Source organism: Eucyclogobius newberryi, unplaced genomic scaffold (assembly GCF_026437365.1).
Source record: "Eucyclogobius newberryi isolate DKJ021-1_F unplaced genomic scaffold, fEucNew1.0.hap1 SCAF_13, whole genome shotgun sequence".
Classification (NCBI taxonomy): domain Eukaryota; kingdom Metazoa; phylum Chordata; class Actinopteri; order Gobiiformes; family Gobiidae; genus Eucyclogobius; species Eucyclogobius newberryi.
Window position 1 is genome coordinate 10,214,137 of NW_027315757.1, and position 20,905 is coordinate 10,235,041.

Sequence of the window (20,905 nt, forward strand, 5' to 3'; positions counted from 1 at the left end):
TGTGCAGGACGACTCTCCTCCACTGAGCATGTGCAGGACGACTCTCCTCCACTGAGCATGTGCAGGACGACTCTCCTCCACTGAGCATGTGCAGGACGACTCGACTCCACTGAGCATGTGCAGGACGACTCTCCTCCACTGAGCATGTGCAGGACGACTCTCCTCCACTGAGCATGTGCCGGACGACTCGGACGCACGTCTGCTGCTGAGTGTATTCTACGGACATGAGTCCGGCGCGTCAAGAACGCGTGTCCGGTGTGTTTGTCTTTCTAACGCGCTCAAATTCTGCGTCGGGCGTTAAATAAGTGATGAGTTAACGCGATAATAACGCGTTAACTTGCCCAACCCTAGTAAAGTCATTTTAACTTCCAGCCAAAAGTCATTTTCGATCTGAGGAGCTGGTGAGAAACTGACTAAGCTCTGCCCACAGGGAGTTCCACCTGAAATAAACATGCATTTGTTTACCTTTTAAACCTATTTTGTGGCATTAAAGTCCTGATCGGCTTTTTCTTCACCACTATTAAGCACCAGAGACCGAGGTGAAGAAACACTGCTGTAAACTGCCCGGAAATGACACCTTAAACTGAAGAGTTATCCAGGCTTTGATTTACACTCTTACCAGGGGGTGATTTCTTACCTCTGCTTCTCAGGAGCGACCGTTGCTCAGACGACCAGGACGGAGGAGGAGTAAATCAAATGTCAGAGTGGATTATCTTTTATAGGACTAACGCTTTTATTGAAATTAATACACATTACAGAAGAAATGTATTAAACTATAAACTCAAAGTGAACTTTATATAATATCGTGCTTGTTTAAATTGGGGCTGCATATTGACTTAAGATATATCTCTCTTCCTTCAATATTTAATTTAATAGAAAGCAAGAAAAGTCTTTATTTATTGTGGCTTTGAGATGGACATGTGGAACCTCCGGGTGTGACGCTGGTAAACTCATGGTAAAAACAAGGGAGGTAAAGCTTCCGGGGCTCTAACCTCGCCCAAAAGCAGACTCTCAAAAGCTAATGAAGCTAACGTGGCTTCTGAAGGGCCCCACACACGACTACAGCAGCTGGCCCTCATGTTACCTGACAGTACGGGTGAGTGGCAGGAGCCGGGAGAAGAACAAGGCCACGAACCGCACGATTCTGGAGTCCAGATCTCACACAAACAATCTAAGACTCGTGGGAGCGGAGGAGATGCAAGTGTCTCGTGATTGAAAGGGATGTAATGAAAACAAATACATGAGGATTCAAGGCGAGTGAGGGCTTTTCTTTGAGAGAAAATGAAACATAATGATAAAACGTGTGGTTTAAATCAAACATAATGATAAAACGTGTGGTTTAAATGAAACATAATGACAAAACGTGTGGTTTAAATGAAACATAATGACAAAACGTGTGGTTTAAATGAAACATAATGACAAAACGTGTGGTTTAAATGAAAGATAATGACAAAACGTGTGGTTTAAATGAAAGATAATGACAAAACGTGTGGTTTAAATGAAAGATAATGACAAAACGTGTGGTTTAAATGAAAGATAATGACAAAACGTGTGGTTTAAATGAAAGATAATGACAAAACGTGTGGTTTAAATGAAACATAATGACAAAACGTGTGGTTTAAATGAAACATAATGACAAAACGTGTGGTTTAAATGAAACATAATGACAAAACGTGTGGTTTAAATGAAACATAATGACAAAACGTGTGGTTTAAATGAAACATAATGACAAAACGTGTGGTTTAAATGAAACATAATGACAAAACGTGTGGTTTAAATGAAACATAATGACAAAACGTGTGGTTTAAATGAAACATAATGACAAAACGTGTGGTTTAAATGAAACATAATGACAAAACGTGTGGTTTAAATGAAACATAATGACAAAACGTGTGGTTTAAATGAAACATAATGACAAAACGTGTGGTTTAAATGAAACATAATGACAAAACGTGTGGTTTAAATGAAACATAATGACAAAACGTGTGGTTTAAATGAAACATAATGACAAAACGTGTGGTTTAAATCAAACATAATGATAAAACGTGTGGATTAAATGAAAGATAATGACAAAACGTGTGGTTTAAATCAAACATAATGACAAAACGTGTGGTTTAAATGAAACATAATGACAAAACGTGTGGTTTAAATGAAAGATAATGACAAAACGTGTGGTTTAAATGAAAGATAATGACAAAACGTGTGGTTTAAATGAAAGATAATGACAAAACGTGTGGTTTAAATGAAACATAATGACAAAACGTGTGGTTTAAATGAAACATAATGACAAAACGTGTGGTTTAAATGAAACATAATGACAAAACGTGTGGTTTAAATGAAACATAATGACAAAACGTGTGGTTTAAATGAAACATAATGACAAAACGTGTGGTTTAAATGAAACATAATGACAAAACGTGTGGTTTAAATGAAACATAATGACAAAACGTGTGGTTTAAATGAAACATAATGACAAAACGTGTGGTTTAAATGAAACATAATGACAAAACGTGTGGTTTAAATGAAAGATAATGACAAAACGTGTGGTTTAAATGAAAGATAATGACAAAACGTGTGGTTTAAATGAAAGATAATGACAAAACGTGTGGTTTAAATGAAAGATAATGACAAAACGTGTGGTTTAAATGAAAGATAATGACAAAACGTGTGGTTTAAATGAAACATAATGACAAAACGTGTGGTTTAAATGAAACATAATGACAAAACGTGTGGTTTAAATGAAACATAATGACAAAACGTGTGGTTTAAATGAAACATAATGACAAAACGTGTGGTTTAAATGAAACATAATGACAAAACGTGTGGTTTAAATGAAACATAATGACAAAACGTGTGGTTTAAATGAAACATAATGACAAAACGTGTGGTTTAAATGAAACATAATGACAAAACGTGTGGTTTAAATGAAACATAATGACAAAACGTGTGGTTTAAATGAAACATAATGACAAAACGTGTGGTTTAAATGAAACATAATGACAAAACGTGTGGTTTAAATGAAACATAATGACAAAACGTGTGGTTTAAATGAAACATAATGACAAAACGTGTGGTTTAAATCAAACATAATGATAAAACGTGTGGATTAAATGAAAGATAATGACAAAACGTGTGGTTTAAATCAAACATAATGACAAAACGTGTGGTTTAAATGAAACATAATGACAAAACGTGTGGTTTAAATGAAACATAATGACAAAACGTGTGGTTTAAATCAAACATAATGACAAAACGTGTGGTTTAAATGAAACATAATGATAAAACGTGTGGTTTAAATGAAACATAATAATATAAGGTGTGGTTTAAATGAAACACAATAATATAAGGTGTGGTTTAAATGAAACATAATAATATAAGGTGTGGTTTAAATGAAACATAATAATATAAGGTGTGGTTTAAATGAAACATAATAATATAAGGTGTGGTTTAAATGAAACATAATAATATAAGGTGTGGTTTAAATGAAACACAATAATATAAGGTGTGGTTTAAATGAAACACAATAATATAAGGTGTGGTTTAAATGAAACATAATAATATAAGGTGTGGTTTAAATGAAACATAATAATATAAGGTGTGGTTTAAATGAAACATAATAATATAAGGTGTGGTTTAAATGAAACATAATAATATAAGGTGTGGTTTAAATGAAACACAATAATATAAGGTGTGGTTTAAATGAAACATAATAATATAAGGTGTGGTTTAAATGAAACATAATAATATAAGGTGTGGTTTAAATGAAACACAATAATATAAGGTGTGGTTTAAATGAAACATAATAATATAAGGTGTGGTTTAAATGAAACATAATAATATAAGGTGTGGTTTAAATGAAACATAATAATATAAGGTGTGGTTTAAATGAAACACAATAATATAAGGTGTGGTTTAAATGAAACATAATAATATAAGGTGTGGTTTAAATGAAACATAATAATATAAGGTGTGGTTTAAATGAAACATAATAATATAAGGTGTGGTTTAAATGAAACATAATAATATAAGGTGTGGTTTAAATGAAACATAATAATATAAGGTGTGGTTTAAATGAAACATAATAATATAAGGTGTGGTTTAAATGAAACATAATAATATAAGGTGTGGTTTATGTGCTGGTAAAAGCCACAGGAGAGCGCTGCATTCATTGGAGGTAAAGAGCTGGTTACACTGACTAATTGTAACCGCTTAATTAATTAAAGAGCTGTGTTTGTTTAGTCTGAATTTTTATTTTCATTTTAAAAGACGTCACTAGGCAACGGAGCCTGGCGCTCTATGGCTGCTCTGATTGGTTGTTGCAAAGTTCCTCGTGTAACATGTTGGAAGGTTACGATTTGACAAATGGTGGTCGCACTGACCTCACAGCCTCCCTGGAGAGGTGGAGAGGCAAATCAGGCTTAGAATCGGGACAAAAAGTCTGCGCAGAAGGCTTTGGTCAACACAAGTAACACAGCAATTAACAATTCAAATCAAAATATCATAAAGATTGGAACCCATGAAAATCCAAAACATCTTCAAATGTCATACCTGATCATTTCTATTGATGACAAGTCTATTTATTACTAAACATATCCACAAACACAAAGAATTTCACCTGATTTATTGCAAAATGCTGTATATTTCCACCATATTTATCCAACCACACCTAATGTAATGATTGTAATAATGTACTGTGAAAATACTTAGACTGGAAACATCGAAATAAGTAGCAGTAGTTGTAGAAGAAGTAATATTTAAGCTGGAATTGACCTTGTATTCACAGCTTTCAAAAGATCCACTGTTGAAATGACACGCTCCAACCACACAGCGATCTATGTGTGGCATTTCTGACGGGTGCAATTCTACTGCTATTGTGTCTTCCAAAACGCATCAATAGCAATGAACTGCCTGTCTCAATCCACTGTAATTACACACTGAAAAGAAGCTGGAACGAAGCTAGAAAATGGAAAAAATAACGCTACCCTTTGGCACCTCGCAGTAGTATTGGAAAAAGTAGTCATTTTCCGGTACGTCGTGTTTTTGGGGCTTTGCAAAATAACAGCGTTTCAGTTGCTATGATCAAACAGGTTAATAAGACGCCAGCCCGTTCTCACTATATAGCCAATTTTCCTCTGTCTAACGAGATATTTTTTTCCTCCGAGCTAAAACGTAGAGAATATGTTCATTTTCAATCACATTTTGAGTTATAGTGATTATTAAGGTCAGTGGATTGTGTCACAAAGATACCAAAAATATTTTTTCAGCACACTTGAAGATCAAAAACCTATTACTATTACATGACATTGAAGTGGTATTACCAAACCTGGAGGAGGGACAGCTGGACGACCACAGTGAGGGGGCAGCGCATGTTGTGTCCTTGGGGAAGATGCTTCACCCGCCTCCAGCGTCCATGTCTGAAAGAACCAGCATGTGAGAGCAGTGGAATAGCAGATGGACAATAAATATTACAATAAACCGTAATATTTGTCTCCATGGACAGGTTATTGCAGTATACAGTCCAATTTATCTAGCGTGTTTTCTATTACATAAGATAATCCTTTATTGTCCACACATGGGGAAATTGCATTGTTGCACAGAGGAAAAGAACAGATAGAAAAATATTCAGATTTATAAACTGGTTTTCCTCCACACGGGTAACATCTGGACACATGATCCCGCCTCTCGTCACGCCTCCTCCACGCCTCCACTTCACCATGTAAGGACAATGCAAAGTGAGAGTTATGAATGAGAGTTACTTAAACATGAGCCGATAATGAGCGGGTTTGATTGACACATGGAGACAGAGGGAGGGGCAGAGAGGCACTGCAGCAGAGACTCATCTGCAGTGAACACTCTGATTTTGTTTTTGTCGTTAAACATTTGAACAAAACAGTAAAGTAGTCCTCAAATGCATAGTTTTTAGCTCCGAACACATGGAGTTTGCGGTCACAATCGCACAATCCCGCGTCAAGTTGTCTTTTTATAAATCCCGCATTTACCGTGGAACATCGCCTACGTCACGCTTCATAAATTTGACAATACATTGAATGTCTCACTGTGAGACTTTGTGTGAATCAAACAAGAGCCACAATAAACAAATAACAGAACTATTTATTGGTGATGAATTCATCTTCTGCTCAAATACCATACAGAACATTATCATTATTTGTATTGATTGAAGTCGTTTCTTGAGGTCCCAGTGGTTTAAAACGAATGAATAAATCTGTCATTTTCCCTTTTTGTTTCATTATATTCTAGTTACACCTAATTAAAATACACATTTTGATTCACCTTGGGTTGAATTTACTGCCTGACATTATATCCGTTCATCCACAGCTTGTTAATGTCTTTTTTGTCTCGCAAACGATGTGATTTTGTTTGTCCTTGGCAGCTCACACTCCCGATAACTCCTTTATGGGCTTTGTGGTGGAGGAGGTGAACGAGACCGAGCGCCTCAGTATTCAGAAGAACAAGGTCCACAACATGGCGGTGGTGTACGGTAAAGATGCCAGCATGTGGAAGGTCAGTACGTCCCGCAAACCACACGGAAAATCCTCAGTGTCTATTTCGAGTAGACATATTCTGCAAAATGTCCTGTTTTGACGCTTTTTAAATCATGGTGTTGTTCCCTCTTCAACAACATCCCTGGAGTTGTATTTAGTTTGCCTGACCAGCCATTCCCAACACGTTTTGACAGAGTACTTTACAAAACCTGAGGGTCTGGGATCCAACCTGATTGAGAGACACGTGACACAAAGTCTTCCGCATTTGAGAGACACGTGACACAAAGTCTTCTGCATTTGAGACACACGTGACACAAAGTCTTCTGCATTTGAGAGACACGTGACGCAAAGTCTTCTGCATTTGAGAGACACGTGACACAAAGTCTTCTGCATTTGAGAGACACGTGACACAAAGTCTTCTGCATTTGAGAGACACGTGACACAAAGTCTTCTGCATTTGAGAGACACGTGACACAAAGTCTTCTGCATCTGAGAGACACGTGACACAAAGTCTTCTGCATTTGAGAGACACGTGACACAAAGTCTTCCACATTTGAGAGACACGTGACACAACGTCTTCTGCATCTGAGAGACACGTGACACAACGTCTTCTTCATTTGAGAGACACGTGACACAAAGTCTTCTGCATCTGAGAGACATGTGACACAAAGTCTTCTGCATTTGAGAGACACGTGACACAAAGTCTTCTGCATTTGAGAGACACGTGACACAAAGTCTTCTGCGTTTGAGAGACACGTGACACAAAGTCTTCTGCGTTTGAGAGACACGTGACACAAAGTCTTCTGCTTTTGAGAGACACGTGACACAAAGTCTTCTGCATTTGAGAGACACGTGACACAAAGTCTTCTGCGTTTGAGAGACACGTGACACAAAGTCTTCTGCGTTTGAGAGACACGTGACACAAAGTCTTCTGCATTTGAGAGACACGTGACACAAAGTCTTCAGCATCTGAGAGACACGTGACACAAAGTCTTCTGCATTTGAGAGACACGTGACACAAAGTCTTCAGCATCTGAGAGACACGTGACACAAAGTCTTCTGCATTTGAGAGACACGTGACACAAAGTCTTCTGCATCTGAGAGACACGTGACACAAAGTCTTCTGCATTTGAGAGACACGTGACACAAAGTCTTCCACATTTGAGAGACACGTGACACAACGTCTTCTGCATCTGAGAGACACGTGACACAACGTCTTCTGCATTTGAGAGACACGTGACACAAAGTCTTCTGCATCTGAGAGACATGTGACACAAAGTCTTCTGCATTTGAGAGACACGTGACACAAAGTCTTCTGCATTTGAGAGACACGTGACACAAAGTCTTCTGCGTTTGAGAGACACGTGACACAAAGTCTTCTGCGTTTGAGAGACACGTGACACAAAGTCTTCTGCTTTTGAGAGACACGTGACACAAAGTCTTCTGCATTTGAGAGACACGTGACACAAAGTCTTCTGCGTTTGAGAGACACGTGACACAAAGTCTTCTGCGTTTGAGAAACACGTGACACAAAGTCTTCTGCATTTGAGAGACACGTGACACAAAGTCTTCAGCATCTGAGAGACACGTGACACAAAGTCTTCTGCATTTGAGAGACACGTGACACAAAGTCTTCTGCATTTGAGAGACACGTGACACAAAGTCTTCCACATTTGAGAGACACGTGACACAACGTCTTCTGCATTTGAGAGACACGTGACACAACGTCTTCTGCATTTGAGAGACGCGTGACACAAAGTCTTCTGCATCTGAGAGACACGTGACACAAAGTCTTCTGCATTTGAGAGACACGTGACACAAAGTCTTCTGCGTTTGAGAGACACGTGACACAAAGTCTTCTGCGTTTGAGAGACACGTGACACAAAGTCTTCTGCTTTTGAGAGACACGTGACACAAAGTCTTCTGCATTTGAGAGACACGTGACACAAAGTCTTCTGCTTTTGAGAGACACGTGACACAAAGTCTTCTGCATTTGAGAGACACGTGACACAAAGTCTTCTGCGTTTGAGAGACACGTGACACAAAGTCTTCTGCGTTTGAGAGACACGTGACACAAAGTCTTCTGCATTTGAGAGACACGTGACACAAAGTCTTCAGCATCTGAGAGACACGTGACACAAAGTCTTCCGCATTTGAGAGACACGTGACACAAAGTCTTCCACATTTGAGAGACACGTGACACAAAGTCTTCCACATTTGAGAGACACGTGACACAAAGTCTTCTGCATCTGAGAGACACGTGACACAAAGTCTTCTGCATTTGAGAGACACGTGACACAAAGTCTTCTGCATTTGAGAGACACGTGACACAAAGTCTTCTGCATTTGAGAGACACGTGGCACAAAGTCTTCTGCGTTTGAGAGACACGTGACACAAAGTCTTCTGCGTTTGAGAGACACGTGGCACAAAGTCTTCCGCATTTGAGAGACACGTGACACAAAGTCTTCCCATTTGAGAGACACGTGACACAAAGTCTTCCACATTTGAGAGACACGTGACACAAAGTCTTCTGCATTTGAGAGACACGTGACACAAAGTCTTCTGCATTTGAGAGACACGTGACACAAAGTCTTCTGCATTTGAGAGACACGTGACACAAAGTCTTCTGCATTTGAGAGACACGTGACACAAAGTCTTCTGCGTTTGAGAGACACGTGACACAAAGTCTTCTGCGTTTGAGAGACACGTGACACAAAGTCTTCTGCTTTTGAGAGACACGTGACACAAAGTCTTCTGCATTTGAGAGACACGTGACACAAAGTCTTCTGCGTTTGAGAGACACGTGACACAAAGTCTTCTGCGTTTGAGAAACACGTGACACAAAGTCTTCTGCATTTGAGAGACACGTGACACAAAGTCTTCAGCATCTGAGAGACACGTGACACAAAGTCTTCTGCATTTGAGAGACACGTGACACAAAGTCTTCTGCATTTGAGAGACACGTGACACAAAGTCTTCCACATTTGAGAGACACGTGACACAACGTCTTCTGCATTTGAGAGACACGTGACACAACGTCTTCTGCATTTGAGAGACGCGTGACACAAAGTCTTCTGCATCTGAGAGACACGTGACACAAAGTCTTCTGCATTTGAGAGACACGTGACACAAAGTCTTCTGCGTTTGAGAGACACGTGACACAAAGTCTTCTGCGTTTGAGAGACACGTGACACAAAGTCTTCTGCTTTTGAGAGACACGTGACACAAAGTCTTCTGCATTTGAGAGACACGTGACACAAAGTCTTCTGCATTTGAGAGACACGTGACACAAAGTCTTCGCCGTTTGAGAAACACGTGACACAAAGTCTTCTGCATTTGAGAGACACGTGACACAAAGTCTTCTGCATTTGAGAGACACGTGACACAAAGTCTTCTGCATCTGAGAGACACGTGACACAAAGTCTTCTGCATTTGAGAGACACGTGACACAAAGTCTTCTGCATTTGAGAGACACGTGACACAAAGTCTTCTGCATTTGAGAGACACGTGACACAAAGTCTTCCACATTTGAGAGACACGTGACACAGAGTCTTCTGCATTTGAGAGACACGTGACACAAAGTCTTCTGCATCTGAGAGACACGTGACACAAAGTCTTCTGCATTTGAGAGACACGTGGCACAAAGTCTTCTGCATTTGAGAGACACGTGACACAACGTCTTCTGCATTTGAGAGACACGTGGCACAAAGTCTTCTGCATTTGAGAGACACGTGACACAAAGTCTTCTGCATGTGAGAGACACGTGGCACAAAGTCTTCAGCATTTGAGAGACACGTGACACAAAGTCTTCTGCATTTGAGAGACACGTAGCACAAAGTCTTCCGCATTTGAGAGACACGTGACACAAAGTCTTCCACATTTGAGAGACACGTGACACAAAGTCTTCCACATTTGAGAGACACGTGACACAAAGTCTTCTGCATTTGAGAGACACGTGACACAAAGTCTTCTGCATTTGAGAGACACGTGACACAAAGTCTTCTGCATTTGAGAGACACGTGACACAAAGTCTTCTGCATTTGAGAGACACGTGACACAAAGTCTTCCACATTTGAGAGACACGTGACACAAAGTCTTCTGCATTTGAGAGACACGTGACACAAAGTCTTCTGCATTTGAGAGACACGTGACACAAAGTCTTCTGCATTTGAGAGACACGTGACACAAAGTCTTCTGCATTTGAAAGACGCGTGACACAAAGTCTTCCACATTTGAGAGACACGTGACACAAAGTCTTCCACATTTGAGAGACACGTGACACAAAGTCTTCTGCATCTGAGAGACACGTGACACAAAGTCTTCTGCATTTGAGAGACACGTGACACAAAGTCTTCTGCATCTGAGAGACACGTGACACAAAGTCTTCCGCATTTGAGAGACACGTGACACAAAGTCTTCTTCATTTGAGAGACACGTCACACGTCTTCTGCATTTGAGAGACACGTGACACAAAGTCTTCTGCATTTGAGAGACACGTGACACAAAGTCTTCTGCATTTGAGAGACACGTGACAGAACGTCTTCCGCATTTGAAAGACACGTGACACAAAGTCTTCTTCATTTGAGAGACACGTGACACGTCTTCTGCATTTGAGAGACACGTGACACAAAGTCTTCCACATTTGAGAGACACGTGACACAAAGTCTTCTGCATTTGAGAGACACGTGACACAAAGTCTTCTGCATTTGAGAGACACGTGACAGAACGTCTTCTGCATTTGAGAGACACGTGACACAAAGTCTTCTGCATTTGAGAGACACGTGACACAAAGTCTTCTGCATTTGAGAGACACGTGACACAAATTAGCAGCGGTGGTTGGACAGGTCAATGCTGGAAAGTTTTTTTGACGCCACCCAATGGTCCGAATCCAGACCCTTACGCATTCGAACATAATGTGGGCGGGGCTGGCGGGTCAGGCATGTATTTAGTGTCATTCACGTCATGTATGCTCATTAATCTTGTTTACAAGGTTCTCTCACCTGTGAACCTCACATGTTGACATCAAACGCAGACGATCTGAAGTCATTTTCCCCTCATTGTAATTCCCTCTGCTGCCTGTAGATGGAGGGTTAACACCAGTTCTTGTTGATGGAATGCCTGACTGATGGAAAGTAATGTGTGCTTTTCAACACATACATTCTTGTAGCTTCTAAAACATGAAGAGCTGAGGTTAAGGTGCACAAGGCCACTCAAGAATAAAACTTTCTATTTAATGTACAGCATTAAACATACACACAAGGGTGGGACATTCACTTTCATCTTTAACAGGTTAAATAAAATACATAAAAATACAATAAAACGACACAGTGTTACATACAAATAGGATGTTTTTTTTTAATTTAAAGGTTAAGTTAAGGGACATTATGTACATATTGGTTTGGCTTGGTCAGGAGCTGGAGGATTTTGATCGATTGTGCATGTTTTGGATTGAGCAAGAAGCAATTATATCCATTATTCATTCATTTATATTATAGCTACAGCTGCCGCGGGGTCAGACTGGCGTAGATACACGACCGTAAGCACTGTTTCTTCTAAAAAAAAACGATTTATATTCAGATTCGAGATGGATGAAATATGAATAAATATCAGGCCGTGATGTAAATTCTGCAAATTCTTCATCTCATTTGTCATTCATTTTCATCACTTTGCTACAGAAACCACTTGAAGCGCACTCTCTCTTCCCAAAGGTCTAGATCACTTGAATCCAGCTGATTCTTTATTAGGCCCGAGCGCCACAAGCTGGCGAGAGGCCTATTAATCTCGTAAGGCCGTGCGAAGCACGGCTGCGAAAGTGCGCACGTAGTGCGCACGAAATCGAGCGCGAAGCGCTCGCCCACTTCCAAACACTCACTAACGCACTCCTCCACTCATGCACGCCCCGTGCATACTAATTAGTTGTAGGAAAATGGAACATTACCGTTGTAAACGGGCGAAGCCCGTGCAAAAGTTCGCACTAAACGAGCACTTTACATCCCCATATAAAGCACTCATTTGCGCTAAGTAGCTCACGAATACGTTCCCCATCTCTTGCATGTTCCGTGAATATAAGCATGTAATGCAAAAATTGAACATTATTACTGTATAGAGGGCCAAAAACACAAAGTGGGCGGAGCCCACTCAAAATTATCGAAAGTACCCGTCAGTGACCAGGGACCCACACCATGAGGTAGGAAAGCGCGAGCGCTTTCCGAAAATGTATAGTTTATGATATTTGAAAAATGGGAAACATTGTTTTTGCATCGGAATATTATTCTTTCTTTCTTTCTTTCTTTCTTCTTCTTCTTCTCGGGACCAACCCCCCTATTTTTCACCCAGTGAACATTGACGAAAAGTCACAAAAATTTGCACACCTCTAAAAATCGTGCCTCTCTACATTCTGGCTATTTCCCTTTTCTAAAATAAAAAAAATTGGCGCGTCAGCGCCACCAAATGTACCAAAAATGCATTGAGAGATGGGAAATGACCCAAAAAAAATCTGATCGTAGAATCATGAAATTTGGCGCAGAGGTAGATGGTGACAAGAGAAGTAAAAAATATTATTACGGCAACGCCGTCCCCCGAACCAAATGTCGGCCATATTGCTTCAAAAATGGCTAAACATGACTTCGGAGTTTTTCCAAACGTCGTACTTTTACGAACTCCTCCCAGGGCGTTGGCCCTAAAAAGCTGAAATTTGGTGAAAATGCTACTGCGGAGTGGGACATCAAAAGTTATCCAAATTACATTGATACCTCTCACGGTCTCTGTGCGGCGAAGCCGCAAACTGTAACTAAAATTTCAGAAATCTCCCATATTTAAAATTTCTGCCGTTTGCGCAGATAAAGTCCGAATTGCATCAAATTAGAATCAGTTGTTAAACTCTTTGCCCTAAACCTACTTGAAGTGAAATAAATTCATTTGGCGCCACAGCGCCCCCTACAGATTTTATATGGAGGTTAAATGTTTAGTTTTGCGAAATTATATGAAATTTGACACACAACTCAATTTTAGCATCCCCATCAAAAAAGTCAATGAGACCCATGTCATAATTGTTATGGCGTTGCCCAACGATGACCGAAACCTTTCATGTTATTCCAATGGGGAAATCGCCAGAACATGTTTACACTTTAGACTTTCACAAACTCCTCCCAGGGCGTCAGCCCTATTAACCTGAAATTTGGTGGGACTCATCTTCAGGGGTGGACCATCAAAAGTTATCCACATTTTCATTCAAAGAGTCACGGTGTCTGTGCGGCAAAGCCGCACATTTTGCCAAGAATTCAAAATAAAATAGCTTTTTGATGGTAAAACAAAGGGGAGAAGATGTGACAGCGTCACAGATTCAGCAGTAGGCGTAATAAAAGGACAATTGGGGCGCGTTAGCGCCCCCTCCTCTTGCGGCGTGGCGGCGGTGTGGCGGCGGCGTGGCGAGGGCCGATCATTGCCGCTTGCGGCTATATTTCTTTTTCCTATCGCCCAGGCCGTCTCACGGGACAAACACACATTTTAAGAAAAACAACTTGGTCTCAAAACATATTATTTCTCAAACTGAAGCTCACAATTCCTGCTGGAGATTTGAACCAGTTGGAGCGTTTGACTGGCCTTGTGAGAGTTGTGAATTGCATCTCATTCACTTCTTATTGCACGTTTCTGTCTGACACATTGTTTTCCTGTTTGAATCTCATTTCCTTTCCTCTTCTAATCTGTTTGTATTATCGTCATGCTCCGGATGGATTCACCCAGCTTGAAGTAAGTACACCTATATTTGTGTATATCTTTATGACGCACAGTGGACTTGTATTTGTTCAAATATATATATCCTTTTGTAATTCCTTAAATTTTTTGGGTTTGCATGTTGAGTTATGTATATTTTTTGCCCTGCCTGTTACATCAAGTAGCTAATGTGTGAAGTGTCTTGCTGAGATTTGAACCACTTACTGCTTGGTTGGTGGGTGAATGCTTAACCCCTCAGCTGAATGTACAGTAGACGTAGCTGTCCATTATGCCTGGAAATGCCTGACCCAAATTCCATATGCAAAAGCTGACACTGGGCAAAACTTCTTACAGTTCAGATTTGCAAACAACACATTTTCCTTTTATTTGATATTGGACGCGTTCCACACAGTAATTAGAGCGGTAAAAGCTACGTGGCAACAAGACGGATGACTGTAGTGATAGTAATCAAAGCTGTTTTACTCCAAAAGGGCAAAGATAGGTTCCTGGAGCTGCTGCACCACCACATGGAGATCCACGGCACCGTGTACTACGACTCACAGCGCCCGCCGCAGGTTCCCGCCTTCGTCAAGAACCACGGGCTGCTGCCTCAACATGAGCTGCAGCAGCTCCTGAGGAAAGCCAAGGTACACAAATAACTGGCATTTTAACAAGCGCGCGGGCATCTTAATGTAAACCCGCCTACACAACATACCATCCATTCTCCCTCCGCCTTTTTTTCCCTCAAGCTTTTTATAGGATTTGGGTTCCCGTACGAAGGCCCCGCTCCACTGGAGGCGATAGCGAATGGATGTATCTTCCTGCAGCCCATGTTCAACCCCCCACACAGCTCCTTCAACCACGACTTCTTCAAAGGGAAGCCCACCTCCAGGAAGGTACACGTCCTACACGGGATAAGATACACTCAATCTGTATCGTAAGCTTATTACAGTTTTCATCCAGCGTGCGTTGAACAGGTTTGTTTCGTGAAGCTTATCCAGTTTTCCTCACGCTCTTTGAATTAAAGCGCTTGTGTTTTTCAGCTCTTTCATAATCTTGGACTGATAGATCGCCTTCACTAAAAGCATCTCCTGTTGTGTCATGTTGACTACAATTGTGCTGCCAATGTCGAGAACTCAAAAATACAAACACAAACTTTCACTAAATATACTAGGGCTGAATCAACTTTAGTTAATTCACAACTAACAAATTATTGAGATAATCGTCAACTAATAATCGTTATCTGGACTCTAAAACATGCCTTGTGCTGAGGGAAGATGTTTTATGACTTAGACAAAACCAAGTACATCAAATGATACAGGGAACAGCTTCATTTAATGTTTTAATTAAAAAAAACTGCTTTAGCTGTATTTGTATAAGGATGATATAAAGCAACATCACTTTAGCTTCATATGGATTCAAATTCACAGGTTTTTTTTTGCATTCCAAACAACAAATAACAAATTAATCAAAAGAATAATTACTGGATTTATAGATTTGTAAATGTATCATTAGTTGCAGCCCTAAAATAGACATCATTTTGATACAGAATGAGCCAGAAGAAAGCTGGCCTCTGCTATGGTCAGCTCTGTTATTAAATGTTTGGCTCTGTATTTGTCTTTTTACATTATCTTCTTGTTGTTTCCAGGTGAGCTCGCAGCATCCTTACGCAGAGCAGTACATCGGCAGACCACACGTCATTACCATCGACTTTGGGAACTGGACCAACATCAACGAAACCATCCGAGAAATCATGGAGCTCAACGTACGTCTGTTTTAACCGTTCACCTTTTCGGGGGAATTGTGGTCTTTTCTCCGATTGTTTGTTCCGCATACGGACTACAAAGCCATTTTCAGAGTGCTTTGTTGACTTGTTGCTGCACATTTTACACAAATGAACCTACTAACTATAATATTTAAGCGGCAAAACTTTTCTCTGGCTCACCTTTGCAATAAAGGAACTTAAGCGGAAGTGGGCGGGGCACAATAATATATAAATAAATAACAATTAATCAACGTAGTATGAGTAGTCAACTATAAAATATAATCGGAGTTGCATTTAAAAAAAAAAATTGTAATTGTTGAAGTCATTGTTATCTGGACACCTTTTTTTTTCAATCAAAATGTCAAAAAATAATTAACAATATCTGAATTTCATGAATAATACACTTCATTTGTTAAGACTGTCTATCTAGTGGTTTTCAGTTAACATATTTCAACATCCATTTGGTCTGAATCTGCAACATAAATAATCGCTGACGAGTCGATTGCTAAAATAATTGTTAGTTCCATCCCTAGTGTATAGTTTGATGTTTTTTTAAATTATATATTAAATTTTTGTACCATTAATTTGACAGTGCTTGTAAAAAGAACACTAGCAATGAAAATAATTGCTTGGATATACATTGTCAATGGCGATATTCATGGGCCAAAGCAAGTAAGATTTCAAAATATATGTAAAATTATGGAGAAAATCTAACTTGCTAAGTGGCTAGCTCCAAGCTCGCACAGCTAGCTAGCCTGTGATTGTGTAATGTCTGACCCATTTTTTGAATCCCTTTGTGGCTAATGGGGCTCTAAATCATGGCGGCGGGCTAGCAACAGACTGCTTAGCTAGCGCTCTGCAGTGTGTCGCTAATTGCTGGAGAAGTGTGAATGTGCCTTCTCTCCACATCTGTTTTTTACATGGCATTTTTCCACAGGCTTTGCCCCTCCAGCAGTGAAGCATTGTCAACAGATCATTATAATTAATCAACCTGGTCTCAATCTGTCACAAACATTATGCAAAACAAGGGCTGAGTGCGCTGGAAATGTTGTCGACTTTTACAGTATTCTGTCAAGGTTTTCGTCATCAATCATTTCATCATTCGTTGTAATTCAAACTGCTCGGTGTAACTTTTCTGGTGGTGCTCGTCTCCACGGAGATGAATGAGCTTAATGCAATACTATGGAACATTTCAGTATAATGTGATTTGAATCTGTCACGGCCGCTAACAGAACCGGATCACCAAACTCAAGGAAACATGAAAACAGTTGTGATTTTTTTTAAAAATTGTTTATTATAGATTTATTTGACTAAATTTGCGTTTAAATCTAGCACAATGATTTGTTGTCAAAGCATTGAGCCTACAAAACTCTTACATCTTAAATAAACTTTGTATCTGATCAATCTTACACAGTGTTTTAAATCTGCCATAAAAGTTTACACATTCAGTATTTCGCACACGGATCTTTACAAAAATACTTCTGGTGACAATTAATAACCAAATTAGAATAAAATAAAACGACATTGTTTGCACTTTAGCTAGCTAGTACAAAGTTAGCCTTTTGTACACCTCGCCTTTAGCCTACAGTCCAAGAATACAGACATTTCAACCGACATTACCTCTAAATATGATCATGGAAAATGCATTAAACAATCATTTCAATTGTTTCCCCATCGCTGAATTTCCCCTTTTCTTTCCCGCGTGATGTCTCGGATATACAAAGATGGCCAACAGGCAAATAGCGCAGCGCAGTAACTGATGAAGTGTCAGATACATTTCATTAAACTCAGATGAAATAAAGTAATAACACAGCTAAAAGGAACACATCGCTAACAGAAGCCATTTGTCATTTGAAATGCCCCATAGAAATATGGGATCTGGAGCGCATGCTAGAATCATATGAAGTGAAAACTGTATGAAGCTATTCACTGGAAAGTTAAATATGTGTTATTTCTGTAAAGCAAACGGTAATTTAATTTATTTGAAGCAACACATAAAAAGAACAAAACATTGATGGAGTTAGACTATTTTTTATTATGAATTTAGCAGATTATTTGTAATTTGGCACAGGTTTTATCTAATATATTCAACATTTTAAAAAAATCTTAAAATACAATATAATTAGGTCTATATAAATTCTGTTGTTTCCTTTCTCAAACAGTATAATCAATATAATGCTGATCATTATCAATCTTTATGGGCTCATTTTGTAGCAAAATAAGTTATTTTAGTATTTTATATTGACATATTTTAACATTTTTACACAAATATATGGACCTTATTCCGGCCCGCCCACTTTTGTCTCTTTTTGCCATGAATCAGCACTTCTGTTGTAATGACAATTCCGTCAGAGCTGGAACTCCGGGAAAAATCTTGGTCTAAAATATGTTCTAAAGTGGATTCATTTGTGTAAAATGTCCAACGTTCATGTGATCAACAAGTCAACAATCCACTGATTCCCTGAGCGTCTGGAAAACGGCTTTTTAGTCTGTGTAGAACTTATTTTCTCTGGAGGTCACTACAATACAACCAGAAGAGGGATTACTTCAGATGGGCTTCCGGAATAAGATGAATAGGCCTTTTCACAACGACGCCCGGCTAGTTCTAGTTTCAGTTTCAGTTCCTGCTCCCTTCATTCCTTATGCTGCGTTCCAGTTGTCCTCAGAGGTCGGAGCGTGGACCTTTGAGAGACATTTTCTTTTGTCTCATTGAATAGTTTTTTTCCTTTCTATTGAATCATTTTACCTATGCAGTTACTTTAAATCGTGTAACCCTAACATAATATGAAATGTGTAATATTGAATGTATTATATTGTAGACAAATAATCAAATCACACTTTTTCCCTGCTTATTGACCCAGATTTTCAATTCTATTTTGTTTCCCTTATGAACAAAAACAAGTAATTTTAAATTTTTCTGGTCATGAACAAGAATTACTTTTAATAATTCCTCTTTATCTTTTTTTTTTTTTTTAAATTCATTGTTTTTCCTCCAAAATGTGAATTTATATGCCATACTCTCAATCTCAAGAAAAAATCTATTCAAAATCAGCATATCAACAATAGACGCTCATAGTAAATACAGCAATTTATTTCCCATGTTGCTCCAGGTGTTGACTCACATTTTGGTCACGCCTTCTTTTACCCAGTTAACCCATTGTCTGACATTGTTGGCCCTAAAAATAAGGATATCAATTCCCAGCGCTGTCATGTGTGATGCATTAGGTCTATTAGGTTTTATTACGGCTCAGATGATGTAGTAGGCCTTCCACAATTACGCTAATGAATCCGTCTCACTTGATTTACTCGTCTTGGCCTGAGTTGTAATTAAAGGCACTAGATTCCTTCTTGATCGTGAACATGTGGATTCTGTGCAGGTGGAGCCGTTCGTGCCGCACGAGTACACCTGTGAGGGCATGCTGGAGCGAGTGCACGCCTACATACAGAACCAGGTGAGTCCAAGTCCAGTCTACACAACGCAGAGTACCACTACTTCAAAATAATGTCGCTCATATTTAAGTTTAAAGTAAGAGTTATCGATACAATTGGAAGGTAAATCATCCACTGGCTTTGATGAGCAGAGGTTGGTAAAGTAGTCAAAGATTTTACTCTACAAACTTCAAAATAACCATAATATTCATGATAATCATCTATAAATATGTGGTAAGAGTGGAATCAATATTTGTGGAAACTACAACTTGCTTAAGAGTACTTGTAAGAATAATCATCAGGACGTAACATCTGATTCATTATTTGACGTTACAGGAGCTGTACCCATTTTTTTTTCATGTCATTAAATAAAATCTGCTTTGCCCCAGTACAGAGATATTGTAGGGTGAAAATGAGACTGCTGTGTGCCATCTGCTTATAATTATAGAGGATTTTTCTTCATGAAAAGCGCTTACAAAACTTGGAATGCATCAGAAAAGTGAGCAATAAGGTTGGACCGCTGCAAAAAGTTTAAAATTAACTGGTTCTGTTTTTCACTTTTTTAGGACAGTCAAAATGAGGTAAACCGCCTTTAGTGTATTTATATAACAACATAAATATTGCACAAAATCTGGTATTTTCAATGGTAAATTAGAAGGAGAGGTACAAATATTTTTCACATATGTTCAAATCATAGAATCAACAGTAAACGTTTGTCAGTTCTATGTAGAATGCAATAAATAGTGAGCAAAAAATAAGCGAAACTAAACCATAATCATGTCCGAATCTTCTATTTGCAGCCATAAAGCTCTTCACAGGTTGAAGACAAGCAAAAAAGATAAATAGTATTAAAATATTAGAATAAAAGTACATACGAAAATTGAAAGTACGGTAAATTGCTCATTGCTACCTCCTTCTGTACTTTTACTGCAGTACCAGCTTCCCGCGGTTAGGAGTACTACATATTGTACTACAGAAGGAGTACAATATGTAGAACACAAACTCCTTTTCTAAATGATTCATGGGCTCTGCCTCAGTTAATTGGCGTAAAGTACAAATTAAGGGCATACTACAAACATTTAATTTGCAGATTTGTTTTCCTAATGCTGCTATTAGTAATCCTGTCATTAGTCTAGTTAATATTCTTGTAGTTATTAGTGCATCAAACACATTAAACAAAACACCCAGTTGTATTCCTTTAGGTTTCAGTACACACTCAAATAGTGTTTTAAGTTATTATATATCTTATGTATAAGGATGAAGAAGGAACAATTTACAGCATAACTGAGGGAACTACAGGTGCTGGCTGGTTCTGCTCTGAACAAAAGAAGATATATTCTAATAGAAAACTGAAAACTACCCAATTTATATTCTAATAAATTGGTATTTTTACTTAAACTTGTTTCTGCAGTAAGCTGTGTGCCTGAAGGTTAAACTCAGGGGAAACTAAACCCGGCGTGGCACGTACTGAAGGCTCTGACTCTGAGCACATTTA

The 20,905-nt window shown here is 39.0% G+C and overlaps 1 protein-coding gene across 1 annotated transcript in view; it reads left to right on the forward strand.

The window, feature by feature from the left end:
- Positions 1 to 20,905, forward strand: part of LOC140357937 (alpha-1,6-mannosylglycoprotein 6-beta-N-acetylglucosaminyltransferase B-like) — a 154,478-nt gene that overhangs the window by 119,237 nt on the left and 14,336 nt on the right. The window contains exons 11-15 of the mRNA XM_072442524.1: positions 6,392 to 6,522; positions 14,708 to 14,863; positions 14,966 to 15,112; positions 15,865 to 15,981; positions 19,359 to 19,433. Coding sequence (XP_072298625.1) covers positions 6,392 to 6,522; positions 14,708 to 14,863; positions 14,966 to 15,112; positions 15,865 to 15,981; positions 19,359 to 19,433 — 626 coding nt within the window. The remainder of the gene's footprint in view (positions 1 to 6,391; positions 6,523 to 14,707; positions 14,864 to 14,965; positions 15,113 to 15,864; positions 15,982 to 19,358; positions 19,434 to 20,905) is intronic.